Source organism: Cimex lectularius, unplaced genomic scaffold, assembly GCF_000648675.2.
Source record: "Cimex lectularius strain Harlan isolate CLEC.00 unplaced genomic scaffold, Clec_2.1 scaffold49, whole genome shotgun sequence".
Lineage (NCBI taxonomy): Eukaryota > Metazoa > Arthropoda > Insecta > Hemiptera > Cimicidae > Cimex > Cimex lectularius.
This window is the reverse complement of record NW_019392644.1, coordinates 2,059,974-2,087,453: the sequence shown is the minus strand read 5'-3', so window position 1 is coordinate 2,087,453 and position 27,480 is coordinate 2,059,974. Positions and strand designations below refer to the sequence as shown.

General features: G+C 37.8%; 1 protein-coding gene across 3 annotated transcripts in view; it reads left to right on the top strand.

Moving 5' to 3' along the window:
* Nucleotides 1-27,480, top strand: part of LOC106666008 (glutamate receptor ionotropic, NMDA 2B) — a 206,115-nt gene that overhangs the window by 97,508 nt on the left and 81,127 nt on the right. For all 3 annotated transcript variants that reach the window (XM_024230407.1, XM_024230406.1, XM_024230408.1), the window contains exon 4: nt 13,788-13,926. In XM_024230407.1, the coding sequence (XP_024086175.1) occupies nt 13,788-13,926 (139 nt within the window). The remainder of the gene's footprint in view (nt 1-13,787; nt 13,927-27,480) is intronic.

Here is a 27,480-nt window from a genome sequence, read left to right as displayed (position 1 = left end):
ATTCAGAAATCGTGAGATGCGGTCTGGTGTGATGTAGGTTTCAGAAAAACATTTTCTTTACCGTGCCAACGTTTCGATCTTTATTGAGATCATCTTCAGGGCTCAAAGGGTTTGTCTTCTGTGTAATTGTGCCATTCTTGTGTGTCATATTGAGAGTGCCCAAATTACACAGAAGACGAACACTTTGAGCCCTGAAGATGATCTCAATAAAGATCGAAACGTTGGCACGATAAAGAAAATGTTTTTCTGAAAACTACATCACACCAGACCGCATCTCACGATTTCTGAATAATTATCGATTAACGGTCACTAATCACCACACAGTATAACTAAAGTAAATCTCATATGAGTTACAAAGTAAGTGAGTTACGGAGATTTGAAATTTCATTGACTATAATAATAAAATATTGTTGTTTCAGTGTTGTTGTTCAACTTCCCTCACCGCGAGAAAACAAATCATAACTATCGTAATAATAATAACTATCTTCTTATGTAAGGTTTTGGTTGAAATGAAAATAATAATTAATTGCAAGAAGTAATTTTGTTAATCAGACCACTAATTATAATGGATTTAATAAAAACTATATTATCTTAGCGTGATAAAATTTTTGCTGTTATTCTATTATATAAGGTTGTTATTACAGTTTCATTAAAAGTGTGTTTATGGTTGTCTCCGTCTGTGGAACAGAATGGGTCAAGGTAAAAAACAATTAATAATAATACATATTGCCATTGATTTTATTTACATATTGAGTTTTATAAATATTCACGTCTCAACGCAATAAAATAATGGAAATATTTATGAATTAAAACATTAATGTATGCGATAATTTATCAAATGGAGCGAATTCCACAGCTCAAGGATGAATTTAAATTCAGAAGAATTTCGGACGTTTAGATCTGTCGGAATAATTGTTGGGAAATATATAAGTTAAATATTATTTCGATAGATATAACCGACAGGAATAAGAATTTTAAATTGTAACTACTGAAATTATATTTAATTGAAAGAAAACTTTAGAAGAAGTGACTATAAACAAAAGACGAAAAAACAACTTTCAGCAATTTAACTTTTTTCAATATGAGTTTCTGTCTTTGTTGTAGCTGTTAGGGTTATTATTTGTCAGTTCATTTGATTGCAAGATAGTAAAATAAGACATAGAATTGCTAAATGATAGAACCTACATAAAAAGTTACAAACGGTAAAATAACCTTCGTGTAAAATAGGCAAAAAACACTTCTTTGTAAAAAAAAATAAAATTAAAATAATTTCACATAAATATACTTCATATTACCTTTAAAACTCGTAAATACGACGTTTTACTGGAACAAAAAAACACGTTATTTATTTGCCTTCATAACTATAAGCTATTTTTTTCTCGTACCTACACCGGTATTCCAAATAAAATTAATTACCTTTTCTGAATTTTATCGAAATTAAACGTTTTTACAACCCTTAAAAAATACTATTCTGTTTTAAAGTCTGAATCAGAAAGGTTTCTATTTATCATATATTAAACGAGAAAAAAGAATATAATCAACAAACAAGCAAAACTTCTTTAAACATTTATTTTATTCCCGTTTCAAATTTATGACATACGTGACATTTATAGATTGTTAAATCTATAAACGGAATGTTTTATGTCTGCTTTAAGTTGCTAGATTTATTTTTCTGTTCTATTTTTGCCTGACTCTATGATGTATATATATTCCAATTGCTTGTTTTTCTTCCTGTCTTTTACTCTAACTCTCCGGTTTTAATTTATTTAAAAAATCTATGTCATTACGTAAGGTTTACTAATTTTGAAATCCCTTATCGTTAAATCGTTCAAAAATTGTTTACATTTTTGTGATTTTTTAAATGTATAAAAGGAAGCATTTGGATGGAAAACTCTTTGACCGTCCTTTATTTTATTTTTTTTAATTTGTTTTTAAATAGGGGCGTCCGACAGCTTGGTCATTTCCGCCCCTAGAGCATGCGAAATACTGCAGCACACATTCACACAAATAAATACATTTACACCCATATAGCATTCATTGGAGTACGGAATATTCCTCCATCAACCTACTAACAATAACAATAACAAACCAATCAAATTGGGGTCGATGGGGAACTTTTATAAATATTCCGCCATCGCCCCAAGTCTCTACACAGCTTGAGGGGCGATGGAGATTCACTCTAATAAATACACTCACTCATACAAAACACAGAAACACAAAACATATATCTTGACGCCTATATACAATAAAAAAAATTTCAATTCCTCTGAAAAGCGGAATAGGGGACCCAGAAACTCGCTACCGTGTCCGAGACCCATTCTTAAATCCGGCGGCTGCCTACACGATCTCTGTATGGAGCCAAGGTATGACACGCGTCTATTGTGTGGCGATCGAGCAACCTTTCACCGTCTCGTCCGCACGTACTTTTCCCAGGCTGACGTGTCCAGGAACTCATACTACAACCTCCCTTTTTCCGAGAGGCTCCTGGTCCGAGAATTTCTCTAAAAGAGACGAGAGGGCCCGCAGAGAACCTGTCTCGTATAGCCCAGACAGAGCTCAGAGAGTCGGCACATATGAGGAAGTTTCGTACCGCCTCGAGAGTGTGCCAAATCGCATACAGCTCTGCAGTGTTTACGCTGAAATGGGGGGGGCAACGACCAAAAGGTGGCTACTCCCTCGCTATACACAGCACACGCCACACCATCGCCGGTCTTGGACCCGTCTGTAAAAATCAGACGAAAACCGGAGTATCTATTTCTAAGTTCAAGGAACTTAGCCTTGTAGAGGTATGGCGGCGTATACGATTTGGGAAAGTTCGCCAGATCGTCGCGGACGAGTACGGCCGGAAAGGTCCAGGGGTGTCGGCGGTGCCCCACCCGAAGCACCGTCCCCAGCGCCAATCCGGCCCTCCCTAGGGACTCACCGAAGCGAATCCCGAGGGGTCGCGTCCGCGAGCGAAGCCTGTCGTAAACTACTCTGTACGGGCAGTGGAGGATCTTTATAGCCAGGAGGTGCTCCGGCTTGGCCAAGAACCCGGCCGCGTAACCGAGGGTGAGTTGCTCTCTCCGAAGTTCGGGAGGCAAGACCCCCAGCTCGCAGCAGACTGGCCAAGGGGCTGGTCCTGAACGCCCCCGAGATTGCTCCACTCCAAGGTTATACTCAGCATACACCAAACCGTGGCAATTTGCGAATTTGAGAGTTTGCTCCAGGATCCTCGGCCCAGGAGCGGGACCTACAACCGCTTGGGCGTATGTCCCCGCAGTGCCTCTACTTTCGACCACTGTCCTGGCCAAATCACAAGGTCATTCTTTTTAATATTTTTAGTTGTTGTCTTTCTCGACCTTTCAATTTATAGAAAGCCGCCCTTATTTCATCGGCACGTCAAAAGTGAGGATTAGACTCGCGGACAATTTTTTCATACATCTCACCTCCAACACATCTTGGTACCCAAGGCCTACATTAATATCATTGACGCTGCTATTTATGAGGCCCCGGCATACCACCACTCCTCTGGAGGTTTTCAACTTTTTGTGAGGGGCAACCACGACTTCATGTCCAGCAAGTGTCTTTAATATCTATATATTACACAGGGCGGGCGACCAGGACCCGAGGGGGTAAAAGCCTGAGTAGACCCGTACCCCATCCCTAAAAGGTCCGGGACCTGGTCGGCTCACGAGTCCTGCATAAACCTATTGGACCTATTCACAAACCCCAGGATTGTGGACCGTTTTATCCTGGGGAGTGTTTTGGTTATGTCCTCTCCTTCGAAAGTATTAAATCTTTCCCTAGCATACCTATCGCATTCTGCGAGGTAGTGTCGGGCCGTTTCTTCTTTTGTTTCGCAGAAGCGGCAGAAGGGGTCTGGTAGAGTACCCATTATGAAGAGGTGTCTTCTCAAGGGGCAATGGCCCGTTAGGATACCTATCAGCCTCCTTATTCCCCTCCTAGAGTTAGAGAATAGCCATTTCGATTCTTTAGGTTTGATTTCCTTCAGAAACTCCTTCGATTGCCTGCATCCTGGGGACATATTGTCTTTAATATCTACATTCTTTTCTCGATTTCTCTCCCTGACAATCTAATGCAGAACTTGCCCTGTTTACTCTTAGTGATGGAGTTTGTAACTCCCACGTTCTTCTTTATATCCTTCTGTAGAAGGAAAGGGGGTCCGGATTTGAAGTCTGCCCCTTTCTTTGCTACATTTTAGTACCACATTTGTACGTCTCAGTTAGAGGAGTAATCCCTATACTTCCAAACCCCAGCGACGAGGCACCACTCCGCGATTTCTTTTTCTTATCCTTTTTCTCTTTTTTAGTGCCGGTGACTCAGAAGATACAGGAATATGTTTCTCTGTTCTCGTTGCCTCTTCGGCGAGTTGTTGGGAACTCTTCCATTTCCCATCAACAGGAACGAAGTCTTCATCCTCCATCGGATGAGAAGGAGTGGATGGTTGTGGTGGGTGGGACTGAAGAGTTTGCAGGTGATGGCGGGACATGGTTCTGGGTGGCAGGGGAAAGGAAATCCTTCGGCGGGGTTGGGAAAGGTCGAGAGGGAGTGTTGTCGAGCTGGTCGGGCCCAGGTTAAGCGGAGTAGGCACTTTTACTCCTTCCTTTTTTTCTCCATTGTCATCTTTATTAAGTTTGTGTTTTGTTTGTAAAATTGTATGTGTACCATGTGAGTGCAATTCTCAGCCTTGGGAGGTAATCTCCCACCCATTCGGGTGCTTCTCCGATCTGCCTGCAACCTTCTTACCTCAGGAGGGCTCGCCGCGCTTCCCAGCACGGTAACCATCCAGTGGCCAGCTGGCAGTACTAGGCATCACAACATTATACACGATGTGATAGTACTGCCTCCCAGGAGGCTGGTCCAGGGTTTGGGTCCATGTATTATTACTATTTATATAATTTATTTTGAAAATATTTAAAAAACGTGAATCTACATCTACCTCACTTTATCATTTTTATTTCTAAGTCTTTATTATTTTCCGAAAAATTATATAACAGTATTTGTTTTGTTTTTACGTAGAATAAGAAAATAATATTCAGGATTGTACTAAACTAGATTAGATCATTAAAGATCTTTGCTAAAAGGATAATGATGATTAGTAAAGTTGGTCAGTTGTTTTAATAACAATTCAGATTTGTTTTAATCTCTTTTATCCCTCAAATAAGAACTTTCAACGTATTTTTAAAAATAAATGTATTTTGTTTTGGATTAGATAGGAGTAATTTTTGTTTTCATATATCCGATCTTCCTTTTAAAAACACCCAATCCCTCTCAATTTTATCAAGTTATAACGTTATTATAACAGCTTGAAAGATTAATTTTTCGTTTTTAAGTTTGGTTAAACATGTTTTAGATTTTATGTCATGATAAATAAGGAAAGTATGGGCAATGTCAGCAAAACAAAACCACCTTTAGCATTTTATTCTATTTCTCTGGTTCTAATTTATGTACACAATCCAAATCTTTGGCGTATAGATTATAGATAATAATATGGTTTTAAAGGTATCACCAGCTTTGTGATTTTTAAGGAAAAATCTGATTTTTAAGGCAAAAATCTGACAACTTTTACCGAAAAAATTGTATTCAGTAGTTTCTGTTGTCTATGTTGACAAAACAGGTATCGCATTTTGTTTTTTTGTCAAAATAGGTTTTAACAAAACTGGCTCCTTTCTTTGGCCATAAACTGTTTGTTTCAATATCTATGGTACTCAGCCTATTGCTGCTTGCCAAACCCAATTTTGATATAGTGTCCTCCCTACAATCTACTTTTTAGGCTGTATAATTGTCCAGAACTGAATTATACCGGACTCCCAGCCAATTTCGCAGAAATGCATTTCAGGGCAGACAGCTGGGAAAAGTTCCCAGATCACCTCCTTATCTTCACAGACGGATAAAAACTTAATGAATCCGCGGATTGTGTATTTTATGACAGCATGTATCACAGGAACACCTACTTTCGAATCTGGTTAGCTCTTACACAGCGGAAGGTATAGCCATACTGAGTTAGGGCCTGAGTTAGCCTGAACGGAAACTGCGAAAGCCTGAAAAACCGGTCGCCCACCACGAGCGCACTGATTGTGAAGAGTGAGTGCTTGCGATTGAGGATCCCTATCCGACCTGCGGGATTTATTTTCCGCGGACTCGGATTCATCCCCCCGAGACGACTATCTGGGATAGGGCCTACTAGTTCGGCTCTTGAACGGCCATCTCGTCTCACCCACCCTGGGAGTCGTGGCCCATTTTATGTGGAACTACGGCGACAACGGGTGGTATAGTGTGGTTCGAGACTCGAGACCCCAAAAGGCTCACCTCGTGTTCTCATCCACGGCCCTTTTTCTCAATCCGAGCTCCTTCATTCTATCCTGTGACCGCTCCTAACCCTTGGTTAAAAGGGGGGCATCCGGGCACAAATTAAAGGTGCAGCCCAGAGGGCGTGGCAATCTCTCTAAAGCACAAGCTGTATTCGTGTCGGCCTAAGGGTGGGCATGGGCGGCGGGTGCCTTAGCAGAGTCATACGAGGGCCAGTGCACTAGATCCTGTCTTCAAAGACGGGGGAGGGTGTATGGTCATCTGTACCACGGGGTAACTTAAAAGTTCCAAATTCAGCCCTGGCACTGAATGGATTCGTGGTGGTGCGTGATGACGCCCCTGGCGGGAACTTAGAAAAGAGGCTGTTTTCTATCTGTGACTTCAGTGAAGCTTGCGTATGGCCAACGTAAAACCCCCCGGCCTCACGGGAGACGTTGCGACTGGACGACAGCATGTAAGCGTTGAGGACTCAATGATCATGCTATAGTCCGTCGAATGCCATGGGCTGAGCCTATGGCGTCCCTCGAATGCGCGTGACAGGTGTAGGCTGAACTCGATAAGAGACTTTACCGTAGGCGGTGCTCATCGGTGGTTAGCAATTCCACTTTAAACTAAACCGCTGCCGGGGCGTTCCCGGAAGTTTCTACGCTGGGGGAACCTCTATACTCTGTTAGCCCCTCGCGTGCGGCATACGACCCGATGCACAATGCGGCCCGACCATTCGGAGTGGACAAGCGGAGATCGTGGTTGTAATGGCCCTTAGGGCCTGGGAAACCTCTACACCAATGCTGCGGCGGTAACACCATTCCGTTGTATGCAGAAGTGCGTCAGCTCTCATCTTGAGAATCAAAACGTCCGATAAGGTCATGTGCCAGGTGCGGACGTTAAAGATCCTCTTGTCTTGTTGACGATGAGTACTCGGGAACACAATAGCCATACTGAAAGCGCTAGAATACGCCGCGAAGATACCAAATAAAAAAATTGGGATTAAGACGGACAGTCTCAGCACGATGTGCCAGCTACGCACTTTCAATCTTCATAGTAAGCATGAATATTTTTTAATCGAAATTGTCAGGTTAACCTACAAATTATGGAATCAAGGCAAAAACATTGTAATATGCTGGATAAAAGGGCATGCAGATATAAAACATAAAAGAGTTGACCAGTTAGCCAAAGAGGCAACCATTAAAGGTTCTCCCACGACTGTGCAGCTAACCGTCGGACACGTTACAAACAATATCAACGTGTGCAGAAAGTGGCAAATTTGGTACGATACGGGCACAGCAGGGAAATTCTACCGTTCATTATTCCCAACATTACAAAAGAAGCCGTGGTTTCAAGAAATAGAGAGAGGAAAAGCTTTCTTCTCAACAATTACACGACTCCAAACTGGCCATGGCATCTGCGGTTCATATTTGTACAGGATTAACTGTAGAACATTGCCAAACTGCGCAACGTGCGATGTAGAAGAGAGCTTTGACCATGTAGTACTACAATGCACCCAATATGAGGCCCAGCGAGAACAATTTCTAAAAGAATTGGACGCTCTGGACAAGTGAAAAGGTCACTGAACTTAAGCTCGCTGCGGCAGAGGGTGACACTGAAGTCTATGAGCCTTGTTCAAATACTTAAAGAAATGTGTAGAGATTAGTAACCGTTAATCGATAGTTATTCAGATATCGTGAGATGCGGTCGGGAGTGATGTAGGTTTCAGAAAAACATTTTCTTTATCGTGCCAACGTTTCGATCTTTTATTGAGATCATCTTCAGGGCTCAAAGTGTTTGTCTTCTGTGTAAGTGTGCCACCCTTGTGTGTCGTGGGCACTCTCAACACGACACACAAGGATGGCACACTTACACAGAAGACAAACACTTTGAGCCCTGAAGATGATCTCAATAAAAGATCGAAACGTTGGCACGATAAAGAAAATGTTTTTCTGAAACCTACATCACTCCCGACCGCATCTCACGATATCTGAATAACTACTTAAAGAAATGTGATATTAATATTTAAGTTTTTTATCCGATTATTTATATATTTATGAGTCTATTTATTTATTTATTCATCTAGTTATTCCTTCACATAGACTGTTACTTAGATTGTAAGTCACTGGTACCTGAATCTGGCTGAATATCCCTAATAAAGCCACTAAAAAAATTTAAAACAATTTAAAAAAAACCTTTTCTAATCTCATTTTATACGATACTTTAATGATTTGCTTATTTTGCATTTTAAAAAATCAATTTAATGTATAATGACGTAGAAAGAATGTACAACGCCAATAAGTAAGAACACTCGGAAAGGTCTCAGTTATTATCTTGACTGGAATCACTAATAAAGTTTAATTGAAATCGGTCTAACGTCCAATTCTTTTATGATCTAATTTTTTTAAAATAATTTTATTAATAAATAAGTATTTTGTTTAATCATTATGAAATAAATTTTTATATTTCCACCACAACAGAATATTCTTTTAAATAGTTATTAAATGGATACTTCTTAAGAGAAATGTTTCGGTTTCAAGTGAATGCTTCAAACTATCAATGAAGGATTACAGATTTAATAACTATTTGGTAAATTTGTGAAGAAGTTAACAGTAAAACGTGTCCGTTACTTCTGATCGGTGACAGGTTCCGAACTGTATTGTACAACATCGACATTATCCGGATATTCACTTTCCCTCGATGTCGACTCAGTAGTATAATTTTATTTGGCGCTTTGGACAAGTAAATTATAGCGAAACGTGAGAATTTGATTAAATTCTAAATAACACAACGAAATCCAGAAATTCGCTTTTAACGGCTTTCACGTATGCTCGTACAACTTTCAATATTCACTGATGCTTGCACGGTGTTGAAATTCGCCACCGCCGCTGATCGAATTAGACGAAGAACGTACAAAGCCCATACTTCTCAAAGCAAAGCCGATAACTTCATTACTGCTTTGGCCTCTTGATGTTCGTTGATTGGGTAATTTGTGCAATTAGTCAGAACGGACTGAAAATTTGACCATTATTTTAACAATTTTCTCTAATAAAATGTTGTGCTAATGCTGTATTTTTTATTTCTAGACTGGATTTTTCCCTTATTTGCCAGACAAAAGAGACAAAACGTAAAATTTATCCCTTTTTGTTGAAAGTTCCGTCGAATACTTTGATTTGTTACTCGTGCAAGTTTGTCTTTTGGTGCTGCCATGCAGAAAACGAATTGGGATAAAAAAAAATGTCCTTTGACTGGAAACAGACAGAGAAAGGCCTTTCGATAATTTTAACTCCACAGATGTCAATTGACACAGTTACAATTCAAAGGATGGAAATAACGCTACAATTCGTAAAAACTATATTATCTTTGATAATATTGTTATTCTTATTCTATTCTAAAGTGGATCAAGAAAAAAAACAACATTTGCCATATTCCCAAAAAGTATGTCAAATATTTTAGGTAAAAACATTCCAGAGGAAATTGACTTTTACCCGGAAATATTATTACATGATATTTCTTTTACAAAAACGTAAGGATTCCAAGGTTAAAATAAGATTAAAGTGCTTAAAAGGGAAAATAAAGAAATATTTTCTATCTTTCTGTTATGGCCTATTTCCCATAACGAAATCACGCCTGGTACTTACCGACATACAAGCAAAAGCTTTTGGAATAGAAACGAATTTCTACCATAGCCGCATTTTAGTCCCGATCTCGCTACTTCAGATAATTACAAATTTCAAACAATCGACCTTCTTTGTTTAAGAAGGGAGTTATTACTTATTTCCCAAGAAAAAAATAGAAATATTTGAAAAATATTTTTGAGAGCATTCACATTAGTCCTTAATTAATTAATTGTTCAATTGATTAAGGAAAATACGCTCATACAGTCCAGACCTTACTCTATCTATCAGCACTTGCACGAGAATTTAGAGTTTTAGCCCCAAATTACTAATTTGATGCATATAACAGGTCGGATTACAACACTGCTCACCTGGATAACAAACCTCGCACCTTCAGAGTATAACAACTTCACAGCAATTGGCCCATTCCTTAGTGCTCAAGATACTCATTACTCATGGTTCCTCTTCCAACGTCAGTCAAATAATTGTCCCAATTCTTTACAGAAATAAAGCCCGTTTTCTTATATTTATCCAGCAGAAAATAATTAGCTTCCTCTTCTCCATACAGTTTACACCTTTCGGCTTCAGACACCTTTTGAACTATGGTTTAGTTTCTTAAAGATGAACCGAAACGGAAAACAGCTAATCGACAGTCTAGATGCATAGAAGCATTTGTGGAAGGAATCAAATTTTTATCCAACCTACTCTAAGGTCTAGACCTCGCCCCTTCAGACTGCAACTAATATTTATATCCATACTTTTGTCCGACCTATCACAAAACGTAAAGAAATTTTTTTGAAATGGAAGGTCTACAGGTTTTTTGTATTTACACACCGTTACCAGGTCTCCGCATAGACGGCAACTTTTGCATCATCTCCCCACCAGGAGATGACCGTGCGTGAGACGGGTGTGGCCTATCCTCAACCTTGTTAATATTGTTTTATTTCTCACCGTTTCTTTATGCACTTTTAATTTTTCGTTCATCTCGTTCCAGCTGGCCTGCCATTGTAGATTAAATTTCTCATTTTTCTTTTCAGAACTTCCGGGCTGATCAGGATGCCCGGGTCGTGCGGGTTAATTAGACTTTTTATCTCAACTAAAAACCTTAATTAATTGAATGATATTAATTTGTCAAGCGGTCCATGAAAAATAGTGAATTTAATTAATTAAAATGATGTATACTTCACTAAAGCTCTCCGTTGCCATTTCATTTGACGCCGAGAATCAAATAGATTACACGTCATTTGAAAAATGGCAAAAAGGAGGGAAAATTCAAAAGGTGGGGTTGAAATGGGAAGTTAGTGTCCGAGTGGATCGAAGTCACGATAGCTCAAGTGGTAGAGTAACAGCGTATCAAGCCGAAGGTCGTGGGTTTGGAATACCGCTCGTGACACTGACTTTTTTATTTCAACTAAAAACCTTAATTAATTGAATGATATTAATTGGTCAAGCGGACCACGAAAAATATTGGAATTATCATTTATTGTTGAATAGAAGTCAAAGAGTGATAATTATGTAAGAGAGCGATCAATTACATTAAAGTACGTTTCTAGTCTGAACGTGCAAGATCTGGATGGCAGAGTCAGTGTGGTAACTCGATTCGATCCAAAAGCTGATGATTCTAATGGAAGTGTCCGGGCTTCTACCAACAGTGATAGAAGTGATTTATTTCTGTAAGCGTGTGAGCCAATTATAAAAAAGACGTTGCAGGTTGAAGATGTACGTTCTGAATAATAGGAACGTTGAGGATGTTCTATTCGATGCGAAAATATTTACCTCTATATCTGGCATTGGTAGGCATTTATTTCCTTAATGATCTGAGTCAATTGTGCAAAACGTATCGTTTTCAAATAATGGGCTTATTCTGACAAAAGAATGAATGCTATAAAATTGTTATTGAATAATGGTTGTAGTCGGAAGGTGCGAGGTCGTGATAATAGAGTCCACGTAATATTCGGATCAGAATATTACTTTTACGTCTGGAATTGCTATGCTACATGTTTTTAATCAGCTGGGCCAATTATTCAAAATTTTTAGATTTCCCAAAATCTGCTAGGTCAAACAATATTTAGGAACAATGCAATAGAACATCCCTGTATTGGTTGTAGGCTAAAAAAGAAAGGCTCGGGCTATATGATGGTATTGGATTTAAATAGATTGTAATTAGTTGTAAAAAACCTTAATTTATTAACAAAGGTTTCATATTTTCAAAAATTCGGACAAGTTTCAGCAATGTCGATCCGTTTGAAAGATATTGAAGGACATTTTGTCGCTCCCCCCGCCCCAAATTATTAACTTCGGACATGGGAATTGATTGCATATAACCGAGTTTTTACTATATTTCGACTCCAGACCCTAGTACGTATTTTGTTGTCAAGTACAGTCAAATTATTAAGTTTGAAAAAATGGATTGTCATAGAAACTTTAAGATTTTAGAAATACTGAGGCCGGTATTTTTTTGAAATTTGCGTTGTTTTTTCCTATGAAACAGCACAATTATGAAATAATTTTTTTCTATAATTAACGTTATCAATTTTTTTTTTTTTTTTTTTTTGCTGGGGCTTCCGACATCTAGGTCATTTCAGCCCCCACTAAGTCTATACTCTATACACGTTCATACAAATAAATACATTTATACACTTAAATACATCCATACAGTACACTCATTCCGTTTGGTCGGTGGAGCACTTGATATTCCTCCACCGACCTACACTTAAACTAAACTAGATTGGGGTCGATGGGGTACTTTTATAAATATTCCGCCATCGACCCCGAACACACACTCATTCGCTGTCAACGTTCGAGGGGCGATGATGACGTTATATTTCACCCTCACCCCTTGCCATTCACGCTAATAAATACATGCACTCAGACAAAATATATATATATACAACACATAAGACATATTATATACAATAAAAGAAAACAATTTCCCCTAAAAAGCGGAACAGGGTTACTCTGAAACTCGCTACCGTGCTCGAGGACTCTTCTTAAATCCGGCGGCATGCCTACACGCTCTCTGTATGGAGCCAAGGCATGACACGCCTCTATTATGTGGGACACATCGAGCAACCTTTCTCTGCATAAAGGGCACCTGCGCGGGCTTTGGCCCAAAAGCAGGTGCTCATGTGTCAACCGAGTATGGCCAATCCTCAGTCGCGTGAGGACGATCCCTCGTCTCCTGCTCAGATTCTCTGAGGGCCATCTACCGGTCGTGCTCTTGACTCGCTAGAGCCTCTCCGACGACCCCGCCCACTGACGCTGCCATCTTTCTTTTATCATATTTTTAACTGCGCGTTTAGCGTCAGGGGGCCTGATCGCGATGGTCCGATCTGGAGGGTGGGACGTACCGGCTTTCGCCGCCTCGTCCGCGCGTTCGTTACCCTCCAGGCCGACGTGTCCGGGAATCCAGACAACAACCACCGTTTTTCCAAGAGGCTCCAGCTCCGCATATTTCTCTAACAAGAGCACGACGAGAGGGTCCACAGAGAACCCGTCGCGTATAGCCCAGACAGCACTCAAATTTTTATTAATGCCCATAATTTGTATTTAACCAGAGGGCCCTGCCAGTACAAATTATCTGTTCGTAAATGTTTATAATTGGAAAATTACATCACTACTATATGCTTTTATGGTAATGAAACATAATAAATAATTTATTTTGCTTTGGACTTTTCTCCTTCAGTTAAGATCTGCGAGTTTTTCTGGTAAGTGAAATGTAGGAAAACTGGTCGAAAATATAAAAACTCATAATTTATCTCCTTTCTGAATATGAAAACTTTTATCGTTACAATTAATAAACCCTTGTTAAAATGTTTATATTGTACATAATTAGCATAACCCTGGTTATCAATATTGCACATGTTGTTGCAGATATTTGAGGAATGTCAGCGTGGAAGGGGAGCAAGGAAAGCCCAATGTGGAATTTACGGCCGACGGCGTCTTAAAATCTGCGGAATTGAAGATAATGAATCTTCGACCCGGAGGAAGCAAACAGCTGGTCTGGGAGGAGGTAATACAGCTAAAAGACTTTTTTAATCCGACTTCATTTTACATCAGACCGTAAATTACCATTCTGCCTCGGAATTTAACGGATTTAATTTTAAGCTTGAGGTCTAACTTAATCCGTTTGGAATTCAACGCGTTCGCGTTTTGAATAATGGCAATATCCACAAGGTAAATCGTAACGATCATCTCTACAAATTTGACCGATGAAGGCCTTGAATTTATTAAATACTTTCTTCTTTATTGAAAAAATATTTACCCATAAACTCTAAACACTAAATAGCACAGTATTACATAAATTCAATCCCTCGTCGTTTCAGCACAGAATAAATCCATCACTGAACCTTTCAATTAAATATCGAATATGCTGGAAATAGTAATTATACGAAACGGTAAGAATTGATTAGACATGGCCTAAGTTCTGCGCACAAGCAGTTTAGACATAGTCAAGCCAATGAATTCAATTACCAGAGCACAAGGATTTCCGTCTCCCGACAACTTTTTAATCCTTGATTAATATTCATTACTCCTGGGAATCGTCGTAGATTGTTACTTACACGCAATTGAACAAACTAATAAACACACAACCTAACAATCTCCCTCTCGAGAACAAATCTATACAAACATCCATCCCTATTTGATTTCCATTTTTAAAACAAATGTTTGACGAGTATATATTTTCCAACACAACCAATGTTTGTTTGGCTGATTAATGCTGACACAGCTAGAATAGCACGAGAACTGCCTATTTATACAAAATGTTGACTTTTGGATTGAGTACATGATTCTGTAAATTCATTTTTTATTGATCCTTATGACATCTACCTTTAGCACATAATTGCACTTTGCTTTTTACAATGATAATCCACGAATTATAACGATTATATAAACACTATATTCATTGGTGGGTATGGTATGGTATGGTGAAAAAGGATACTAGGAAGCGGGGTTTGCCCTCCCCAGGCACTGCAGCCTTCTGGCTTATTGTACATTCCTAGTTCCTTAGTTCAGTGCAATAGACTCAATCCTTCTCCTTAGAAGTATCAGGACATTGACTGTCGCTGCTGCAATTTGATTCCTTAAGTTTTTTCCATATGTTAGGTTAAATCTCCATTGAGCTGTTGCTTCGCATTGGGAGATGATATGAGTGGCTGTTTCCTCCTCCTAATTACATAATCAGCAAACGGGATCATCGTTGTATATACCCATGTTGTGTAGATGTTTTCTCAGATGCCAGTGACCGGTTAGTAGTCCTACCACCCCCCTGAGTTTGGCCCTCTCCAATTGCAGCAGTACTTTTGCCAGTCTTGGTGAGGGTTGTTTGTCATAATTTTACTATGTCTAGCACCGCTAGAGTTTATCCACTTCTCCTTTTGTTTTGCTTGAATCCATTCTGCGATGGAGGATTCTACATTTGTTTTTGTTATTCCAAGAATAGGTTCGGGGCCTATGTATGGTCTTGCAGATCCTCCTCTGGCTAGTCTGTCTGCTTTCTCGTTACCCAAAATTCCCCTGTGCCCTGGCACCCGAGATATCATCAGGTTGTTGTGTTTCCCCAGATTTTGGAGATTTTGGATGCATTCACTGACTAGCTTTGATGTGATTCTTTTACATGCTGACTGATCTTATGAGGATTTTTTTGTCAGTGTAAACTCTTTTAAGATTTTCCAGGGCATAAGCATTGATGGCATTGAAAGACCGAAGTATACTTCCTGATGAGTTTGATTGCTCATGTTTTGGGCTTGTACAGAAAACGCCTGCTCCGGTTTCTAAGTTTGTTTTGGAGACATCTGTGTACCATATCATTGTATCTGATGCTCTCCTGTGTTCTTCTTTTCCTTTATACTCCGTTGAGACTTTTTTAGGAAGTTGTGAAGATTGTTTCCGGGATCATGTAATCAGTCCCCACGTCTAATAATGGGTGTCTGATTTCGTCGATTATGGTTGTGTGCCCGAATTGTTTAGTTCCTTTCCAATTTAATTATTTCTGGAGCCTAACTGAGCTTTTCCTAGCCTCTCCTTGTATGAATATTTCCAGTGGAGGTAGGTTTAGCAAAGTTTCTAATGCATTTGTAGGGGTTGTTATTGCCCCTGTGATACATAGGTTTGCTAGTCTTTGTATGCTGCCTAATGTTTGGGTAGCTACATTTTGTTGAGCTTTGTTCCACGAGATTAGTGATCCATAGATTATTCTGGGTCTTATTACTGCCGTGTATAGCCAATAGGCCATTTTCGTTTTTAATCCCCAAGATTTGCCTAAGGTCCTTCTTGTGGTCATTAGCGATATTTTACCTTTTGCTATAGTATGTTGCAGGTGAGGATTCCAGGTTAATTTCTTATCAAAGATTATTCCTAGGGATTTGACTTCATTTTTTAGTTGCAGCATTTCGTTATAGAAACGTAATCCTTGTATTTCTATATTTCTTTTCTTGGTGAAAGTGGTGGTATTGGTGGGTATTTTTCAATGTTTGTTTTTCCCCTTCCATCCTCTGATATGTTGTTCTCCATATTGCTTCGTGTTTTTTCCTTTTGTATCTACCATTGCACATTTTTCCCTCACTCACTGTAGTGTATGATTTTTTCGTTATCAATAAATTCTTTTCAAAAATAAATGCCATTTTTTCCTTTCTTGCGATATATTTCGAGTTTCTTCGCTTAATCTCTCCGTTGTTGTCTCTTCCTTCCTGTTTTTAAATTTATTTTATCCCTAGCTTTCTCTCCCCCTCCTTTGTTACGTTTGTGAAACTTTCCTCCTCCATCTCTCTTCATCATTCTATCATTCTCCATCGTCTCCCTCGTCAATCACTCATTCTCTCCCTGGCTTTCCCTGCCTTTTCTTTCTACCTCTCTCCCTCTCTTTCTCTCTCTCTCTCTCTCGCCCTCTTCCTCTCCCTCTCTCTATCTCTGCGCAAAAATTAATAGGGATATTTGTAATTTGTTCTTATTTTTTTTTAATTTTCTTTAAATAAACCGATATATTCTTGTTAGTTGGATTAATATTACTCATTTTGTAAACCAACAACTCTCCTCGTCTTTCCTCCATTTTAATCCAGTTGTTACCTCTTCAATCATGAAAAGGCATTATCTTGAACCAGAATTTCACAATATTATTGTGAGAATGAGTCATCGAGGTCACCCGTAAGTGGATATCGCAAAGACAGTTAGCGTTTCTTCGATTGTGGCATTACGACGCAAAGGGAGGTCAGCAATTTTGTCATTGCGGTAAGACCCTCTCCATAGTGGCCGCCAAATCCTACATGAAGTAGAAGATGTTTTGCCCATGCCTTAACAACACAAATGATTCGTAATCGTTTGTGGAAAGTTGGCGCCACATCGTATGCCATTTGAGACGACCTGCAGCAACAGCCCGCCACCAGCAGCTCAGGAGAATATGATTCAGCGATGTACTGATGCGTCGCGTTTCAGTCTGTAAGTTTCTCCTGCAAATTCAATTCCTCAGTGTGAAAAAAGTTGAATGTAAGATTAAACATAATCCATAATAAAGCAAAACCATCTCAAATAATCACAACACATTGATACGGAACATCGCATCCTCAAATTTGATAAAATCCAAAATGATAATAAATCCAATTGGCAAAACAACAGCACTACGTATCACATTTAATTTACACTGACCGAGTTCAGTAAAACCATGTTTAATAATATTTGATATAATTCATAATTGTTTAAGTATATTACCTGTAAAATAAAATCTGTTTTTGTAGTCTTTATCATCGCATACTAAATAAACGTTCACTAAGAGAACTTTACTTAATGTTGATGGTTTGGCTGAGTGGAACAATTAGGCTATATGCCGGTAGTTCGTCCTTCTACATATACCACTGCTGAGTACAGTAAATATAAAACGGTGAAGTTTGTATCTTCCTATATTTTACATCAGAGAAACTAATTCTGTAGTTTTTGGGACGATAACCCATTCAGTAATTTTGCGACTATAGAGTGTTAGCTTAATTTTTGCTTCTATAGGCTGTTAGCGCCTCCAAATCTGAACCTGAAAAACGCGGGAAACGTGTATCTTACCGGAAGCCGAAGGCCTGCTGCACAGCTGAGAGCGGAGAAAACAGATGTGAAATGGTCGCCAGAAATTCCTAAAATCTCTAGTTTCTGCAAATTCTGACGCCTTTATTTATATGGGACTGAACTCGCCTGGCACTAATAAAAAGTGTGAAAGTTTCATCGAAATCGGTTCAGTAGTTTTCGGTTTTGTCATTGACACACAACATCAACATAAGTTTTCTTCAACAAAATGCAAAATTCCAGAAACGCAATCCATAAAGGTGGATGCTAATTGTGGAACTTTTGAGGGAATTTACAAAGCTCCTGGATTTCGTCAACATTTTTCGTTTCTTTCTGAAATATTCGTGCAGAATATTTTCATCAATTCATCAATGTCCATAATAAACAACCTAATAGAAATAGACGTATATAGAAAACCCACAACTATAGACACTATGATACCAGCGGATTCTTCCCACCCATGGTCTCAAAAGGCTGCTAGTTTCATTTGCCTCATAGACCGTATGCTAAAAAATCCATTAACATCTGCCAACTATAAAAAAGAATTAGAAACTATTAAAACCTTAGCAAAAAACAACGGGTACCTAGAAATATTTATTGATAGGTTGCTGTTTAAAATAATAAAAAATTTAACTTTAAATGAATCAACAATAGGACTCCGCCACCCCACCACAAATAAATCATTAATTTTCCGTTGTTTGCCATACATTGGTGAATTATAGGAAAAAGTTAGTAAAATTACAGTTAATTAAGGTTTTTAATTGAGATAAAATATTATAATTATTATTTTATTTTATTTTAATTAATTAATTGTAATATATTAATTGGTCAAGCGGACCACGAAATTGGTGAATTTAATGAAGTTAGTAAAATTTTTAAACAAGAAGGTTTTAGAATAGCTTTTAGAAGTACGGGTTCACTTAAAAACATCCTCTCAAAACCTAAAGACACGGTAGACAACTTGGCAAAAAGCGGGGTTTACCGACTCAATTGTAATGATTGTAATATTAAATATACAGGTCAAAGCGGCAGAGAAATAAAAACGAGAGTAAAAGAACACTTGCCTAAATCGAGCAAATTTTCGGAATTTAAGGGCCGTCTAAAAGAAACTATTTCAGTTCAGAAAGAAAGCATAATTTCAATTCAAATTTAAATACAACAGTGTTACATAGTTGCAACAAAGGGAGAGAACTAGATTGGTTTGAGAAATTTGAAATTAAAAAATGTAAAATTGAACATGGTGACAATAACAGATTTTGATCTACCTCCCATTTTAAATATGTACATAAATAATATTAAACGTCCAAATAATTAAATTAATTATTTTAATTGTAATTATTTTCCTAATAAATTAATAATATTAAGGTATCATTCTAATTTTCTATATTTTATCTTTAATCCCTAATTTATAATTAATTTCTTACAGTATTTACTATTATAATATTTATTTGTGTTATAATTTCCGCTTTTCGCACGTTCAAATTGAGCGCCATTAAAAAACCAGCTGCTAATTGGAACGTCGCGTTAGCGGGGGTATAAGCGGGTTCAGTTTTGCAATTTATGTCGAGAGACGTGGTTGAGAAGTCCTTCAACCTGATGATGAGCTAAAGGGCTCGAAATCCGGATCGTTGCAAAACAACTTACTGTGAGTAGGAACTATCTTTTTAAAAAGGATTGAACACCACACTCACTCCATCATTTATCATTTCTATATAACCTTCTTTCAGCTGGCAAAAACCATATTTTTTTACAGTCAGTAATTCTGAAGATTATAAGTAATTTAGTGGTCCTATGGCGAAAAAGTAAAAAAAAAAAAAACTGAAATTACCTCTTTACCGTTGATATTTGGACAGAGGTTTATAGGAAGTTTTTTGTTGCATATAGTGGTAGTGGTAAGTAAGTAGTAGGTGATAAGTGGATTATCGAAATATACACAGTATCTCAGCCTTTATAGAACGGTCATCCTTCAACTAGGCCAAAAGCGGTGAAATTGCAAATTGTGAGGCAATTTCAAACACGCCATATACAAGAAAGCAACAAGTTGGATATAAACGAGCCACGGGCCATCGTTCAAGGACCTTCTTAAGCAGGACCGAAGGCTTTCTCGACAGATTGATACTGTCATTTTAAACGTTTCTCAAAAACAAACGGATTTTTCATATTATTAAAAAAAAATTAATGAAAAAAAAAAATTAGCCATTATAATAAAATGCCATATATAAAATGCCAGATCCTGATAAAAGGTCCTGGAAACCATTGTTACTTTTGTATATTAGACGTTTTAAAAATTTCAATTTATAATGGCAACACTTTAAAAAAAATAGTTTTAAATTTCTATTACCCCTCTCAGGCCAGAGTTGGCGCATCATAGGAATTATATAATTGAGTGAAACAGGTTTGCGGGTCATGGGAAAGACTACCTTTGGTCCTTCTTCTACCTTCTTCTTCATCCGTAAAAACATAAGGCTGAATAAACTGTTTAAACTTTAACAAAACGTATTTTTATTTTTGAAAAAAAAAAGAATAAATAGACATATAGTGTAAATACAAGTGGGAGATTTCATTTGTTTTTTTTACCTGTAAATCTTAACAGACCAAATATTTTAAGATTGGGGAATTGTCTGAAAGGTAATTAAAAATATTAAGGGTGGCCATTTTTGTCAACTACCAATCTACTCCAAGTGTCTGAACTATTCATTTTTGGCGAAATCTAAAAAAAGAATTGAAATACCATTAAATTATTTTTTAGAAAACACTTCTAGAACTTTTAATTTAATATTTTGTAATAAAAAAAACACTAAATGTTTCAACAACTGCTAAATTTAAAATTTGTAAAAGAAAATGAAATAACAACCCCGTTGGAAAAATTCACCGTAAAACTTGGCGAATTTCATATCTTCTTCGTTTAATAAGCCCACCTCCTGAAATTTTCAACACTTATCGCCAGTCACCCTATAGAATGCCCCCATAATGCTCCACTTTACCCCAAAACTCTTCAACTTACATATTTGAAACATTTATTACAATGTTATAAATATGATTTTTTTAAAAACACGTCGTAAAAAATTATTTAGGTAATGGGTCGTTTGTATGGGTTTGTTTTCGTATTCATAAGGGTGGACGTATAAATATGTCCAATTTTCCAAATGTGACAGTGCATTGGCGGGCAAGGAGAATCGGCTTAAATTAATTCTGATCGCATACATTTTCTCAGACAACGTCGTCATACTCGGCCGAAGGGGTTGAACATAGCCAATTCGATTCCCATCGTCGGAAAAAGACAAATCCCTAACACCGAATCTTCATCATGAATTTTTCATGAGGTTTCTCCAACTTTGCCGCAGTAGAGAGGTTTGCTTTTTTTTTTTGTCACGTTAAAATTTTCACCGGCTTCCACATTTCAACGGCTCTACCGAAATTGAAGCAAAAGACCCTTTTTTTATTTATTAAATCCTCTTGGGTAAAATTTCATTATTTTTACAAACGTTGACTCCTCTCAAAGGAACCCTTTTGAAGGAGGGGCCAAATCACATTTAGAGGTGATGTAATTTTATGAAGGCGAAGCATCCAGGTTTTGTAAATTTCTTTTTTATATTGATGTAAACAAAGCAACCCACCTTTGAATTTTCACACGATATGGTTAGAATGATGATGCAAAGAAAAAAACCTATCACCTTTTGTTTTTCAAGAAAACACCTTTTTAGTATATTTCAATATTTAATTAAAACGCGGATTATTAAATGAAAATAATACTGAAATTGCTAGGATTTTTCAATCTTTAAATATCAACAACAATTCTGCTTTTTCGCAGGATTTATCAAACCGGAACTGCTCAAACGTGCCCCCGTCAGATTTTCCCCTTCGAAAAACACGCTTGTTAAAGTTGACGGACAGCGAAGAATAGCTACGGAAAGAATCATCGGCATTAATATTTCATATCACACCATACAGTATCTGTTCGTTAAAGTTTCATGGAAAAAGCCTCTCGGTTCACATTGAAATGGAAATTCAGTTTCGATTCATGCCATGTGTAAAGTTCCGCAGGCTTTAAACTAGGGTTGTGTGATGTTTATTCAGAAATCTTGAGTTGCGGTCTGGTGTGATGTAGGTTTCAGTAAAACATTTTCTTTATCGTGCCAACGTTTCGATCTTTATTGGGATCATCTTCAGGGCATGGAATTTACAAACATTGTCTACATTTAACAAATACATTTAGGATGTGAAAAAGTGAATTTATACAATGCAAAATATATTTTTTTATATTCAATCAAAGTATTTCTACTCCCTCAAAGTGTTTGTCTTCTGTGTAATTGTGCCATTCTTGCGTATCGTGTTGAGAGTGCCAGTGAGATTTTGCTGTTTTAAGTTTATTTAAGTTGGATTTTGAAGGGGTGGGGAAGGAAGTCGGTATAGAAAAGACATTTTTGTATAAGGCGTCGGCGTCTTTGCCAAAAAGAGCCGACGAAGGGAAAAAAGTTGGTAATAGTTCGGCCAGATTTCCGTATCTCACGATTTCTGAATAATTATCGATTAACGGTCACTAATCACCACACATTTTTACACACGTTGTGTGATATTTTTATCAACGATGCTTCTGCCCTAGTTCAAAGTTATAATGATAAAGGGAATTCTCAAGATACGATCGATGTTTATAAGAGAGCAAATGCAAAAAAGCGTCAAATACAATGAAGCTATGTTTAAAACATCGATGATTTCTTTAAGTTAATTGTTCCATCCATCGAGACATTCTTTATGTTTGATAGTATGTCATTGTTCCAATATTTGATCTTTCGACAAATTATCCACTGCATATGATTTATATCTTATGTAAAAAATACAAACTTTTTTAGGTTATCTTTGTACGACATAAAATCTTAAAAGACTTATGACAGATTAAAAATATCGGATAAGATAACCCAGCCCAAAAAGAATTAGTGCGTGAAAAAATCTTCCTAAATAATAAGTTAATGCTTTCTAATTCTTCCTGTTTATTCGTTTAGTCGATTTAGACTATTTCTTACTCCATGGACCAGCCCACGCCAGAGATTCCTGTCGGCCGTCAGTAATCCTGGTTCCCCCATGTTTGAGTCCGGCATGCCCAGAATATCATCTATCCATTTTGATCTTGGTCGGCCTTCTTCCTTTCGCCTTCCACTTTCTCCTGATCAGCTGCTTCTTCATGGTATCCTGTCGTCTCAATATGTCGCCATTGTACTTCTATTTTGTCTTTAAAATCATCCTCTTCAGGCTGTATTTCTTGGAATATGGATTGATCTTCTTGCAGTCCAACAAACTCACAAATTATCCACTAAATTCAAAAGCTATCTCCCTTCCATCCTTATATCCCAGTTCTCGCAGCCATAAGCTACTGCTGAGAATACACTTTACTATGTGGACCTTTGTTGTTATTGTGATATCTCTGCTCTTAACTATTTTATTAAGATTTGCCAGTGTTATCCTTTCATGAATAAACAACTAAAAACAAAGTTTATGAAAACGTTACACTCCTAATAGTGTGAGAATTCATCCAAAACCTGACAAACCTAATTCTTAGGTGCCCGGCACAATGGAATTCTGGATAACGAACCGTCGAACTGCTAAGTGATCTGTAAAACCGAACGGACCAGAACCTATAACTGGGATGGTTAAATATAGATTTCATCTCATAAGGGATCCACAAAAATAAACGGCAAAAGGAAAGTGGACTCCAGAGGCACTAGACATAATAAAATTATGTTTAAAGAATGTTCATCAATACTGGCAAACACATTGCGACAGTTAGACATGATAAAACTCAGGGTATAAACCTGTCAGGTTGAGAAAAACTACCCAACGTTGGTATATTTATTTGATTTAACTGACCCAATGAAGTTGAAAAATGCCAAAAACATCTGAACTACTTGACTTGCACTCAGTCACGTCACTGGCACTACGGCCAGCATTACTCCCGGAGGGCACATGTTTTGAATAACCATCCTAGGCTTGCACTCTTTTATATATACACAGAAGACAAACACTTTGAATGAGTAGAAATACTTTGACTTAATATAAAAAATATATTTTGCATTGCATTGCAAATTCACTTTTCCACATCCTAAATGTATTTGTTAAATGTAAACAATGTTTGAAAATCCCAGGCCCTGAAGATGATCTCAATAAAGATCGAAACGTTGGCACGATAAAGAAAATGTTTTTCTGAAACCTACATCACACCAGACCGCATCTCACGATTTCTGAATAATTATATATATATATAATGCATGGTGGGCGACCAAGAACCGAGGGGTTAAATTCCTGGGTAGATTCGTACCCCATCCCTAAAGGTCCGGGACTTGGTCGGCTCACGTGTCCTGCATAAACCTCTTGGACCTGTTCACAAACCCAAAGATTTTGGACCAGTTAATCTCGGGGAGTGATTTAGAGATGTCCTCTCCTTCAAAGATTTCAAATGTAGCTCTAGCATACCTATCACACTATGCGAGGTTGTGCCTTGCTGTTTCTTCTTTTATATATATTTTTTATATATATTTCGCAAAAACGGCAAAAGGGATCTGGCAAAATACCCATTACGGAGAGGGGTCTTCTCAGTGGGCAGTGGCCCGTCAGGATACCTATCAGCCTTCTATTTCCCTTCCTTGAGTTAGAGAATAGGTGTTTCGATTCTGCTGGTTTAATCACCTTAACAAAATCTTTCGATTGCCTGTGTCCAGGGGGTAGATTCCATTCCCTAAGGAATTGTTTCATACACCAGTTTTTAATACACTCTTTCGCTGTGCTCACCACTATTACCTCATAGATTGAGGTAATACCTGTGGCCTGACAAACGCAGTGAGCCTTCTTTGGCCAGGCTATCCGCCTGTTCATTGCCATGGTGTCCTTTATGTACTGGTATCCAAATAAGGGTCACCCTGTTCTCAAACCCAAGAGATTCTATTAATAAGATCTACAGTTTCCTCCACCAGTTAGATGTTGACAAATCTTTTTGCAATGACCTAAGACTAGCCTGACAGAAAAAGTTCTAATATCTTTTCCCTTGATTTTATTTTCCATAAGTGTTCTACAACACACATTAATGGCCCAGATTTCCGCCTGAAAAACGGAGGTGTTATTGCCAAGAGGGGAGGAGATGCTGATACCTAATTTAGGCATGTAGATTCCAGCACCACTCCCTTTACCTTTGATAAGTGAAAAATTTGTAGAGCAGTCTATGATACGATGGTCATCATCCACACTATAATTATATTCACAAGGTGTGACTACCTGAAAGCACTTTTTCCCCGAAGGGGTTTTAACCTTTTTATCACTAACGCTTAATAATTGGACGTTAACCTTACTCAATAGTTGTAAGATTTTCGAGTGACTTCTGTTATTGCACTTATGGAATGCAATTAATCTGTAGCAGCTGATTGGTGCTCTGACCTTAGCCTCAATGTGTAGAGGTGTGTATTGGTTATGATTTCAAGTGCTAGGGCTAGGGGTGGGCAAACAGCCTAGTCTTTGAAATGACATTAATTTGTTACTATTCCATTTATTTTCTAGACCTTTCCATTATACTAAAGCTGCGAGCAATAATCTAGGTAGAATAATTGCAGTATATAGCCATTTGGCTACTCATGGTTTGAGACCTCATGTTTTACCGACAGTTCTCCTACATTGTACCATAGATATTGTGCCTTTCCTGTATATGTTATTAATATGACCTTCCAATCAAGTTTCCTGTCAAGCGTCACTCCAAGGAATTTGATTGAATCCGCTAATTTTAATTATATGCTCTGAAATTTAGGGTTTTTAAAATTACCTAGGCTTACACTCTTGCTGCTGACGGTTCAGGGCGATGGAAGGTCTCTCTCTGGGCAACGCGGCGAGGAGGATTATGCTGAGTTTTCTGTTCATGTCTTGCGTTACAGTTTTGTGAATTCTATGTCAGTGTGCTCTCTAGGTGCAGTCTTAGTATTTTATTGTATTATATATATATATATATATACGTAAACCTGATTTGGATGCATTTGTCTTCGTTCAATTTTAACTGCAAAATTCTTTGTTAAGCTCGAAGTGTTTCTGAATAATAAACCAATGATAAAATTCCATTAGCGTTTTTACAGTCTGGAGTCAGAAGAAAATTATAAATTTATCTATCACTTCTGCAAAGTTAGGGTCTAGAGGCTTTATTGGCCCCAAACATATGCTGTTTTTAAAACTGGGTAATTCGCATTCTTTCCTATTTACATTCATTAGAGGTGGAGTACTCCACATTGTTCATCGCTCTTGACAATAGTCCTTAAAGGGTAAGTTTAACTTTTATTGGGGCGTTTTTGGAAAGGAATTTTTTGTCTAAATTTTTTTGAAACAAAAAGTTTTGATCTCTCTCCAGCATAATGGAATACGAATAAGGACCCTACTGCTTTAAATGGCAAGACATACTTGAATGAGAAACTTTTAAAAGGTTTTCGGACGGTAGATTAACGGGGCAAACGTTTTTTAATTTGGATCAACTTTAACTTATGTGCGAAACATATTTCGGAATAGTGTTTTTAAGAAATACCAAATATTTTCTAACTTCTTTAACAAATCACCATTTTAATTCTTTATCATTTTAATTAATAGGGAGAAAATTAGAGAAAGTATAAACAAGGAGGGAACAGAACTTAAAGTCACTCTGTAAACCTTACTTATCTAATTATGGGTTGATGTTCTATATTCTGACAAAGACCTTCTCACAAATTACATACCACTAAATTCATCCAACCTAATAAACGCAAATGAAAGATAGTGTACTATATACCATAAAACAACACAGTTTTCCTTTTAAAAAAAAATGGGAAAAAAGTTTTCCCGCCGTGCTCAACCATAATTCTCATATCCGGAGGTATTCTATATTTCAAGTCAAAAATAACACCCTTTACTGTTTTGGGTCACCACGGTTCAAACTCTTTCTAGATGCCGCACGCATTGGCTAAAATTTAACTACCAGTGTTGCAACCTCGCCTGGCCTATTCTTAATCTGGTGAGGATGCTCCTTCTAACATTCAGATCCTCTCAGGGCCATTTTTGACAGTTTTCTTCGATACGTGCCTACATTCTAAAATGGATTGATGAAAGTTTAAAACGAGAGGGTGTGGAAAAGAAAATGAAAATTTCACAACTATAGTGAATGGGTAGGGGCTGATGGCAAAGTAGCTTCTCCATCTTCTCCATCACCTCTCAGGTTGTGTGTAAGACTTGGGACGATGGCTGAAATTTTATAACAATACTCCATCGATCCCAATTTAGATTAGTTTATCATAGTAAACAAGTAAATGCAGGAATATCGAGTACTCCATCTAGCAAACATAATGAGTGTAATCAATGTAAGTTGGTGTGAATGTATTTATTGGTGTGAATGAGGAGGAGCAGATGGTGACAGCACCTCCATCACCCCTTATGTTGCGAGCGTGGCTTGGGTCTACGGCGGAAAATTTTTCAAGTACCCTATCGACCCCAAATTAGAGTAGTTTATTGTAGTGATCAGGTAGATGGAGGAATA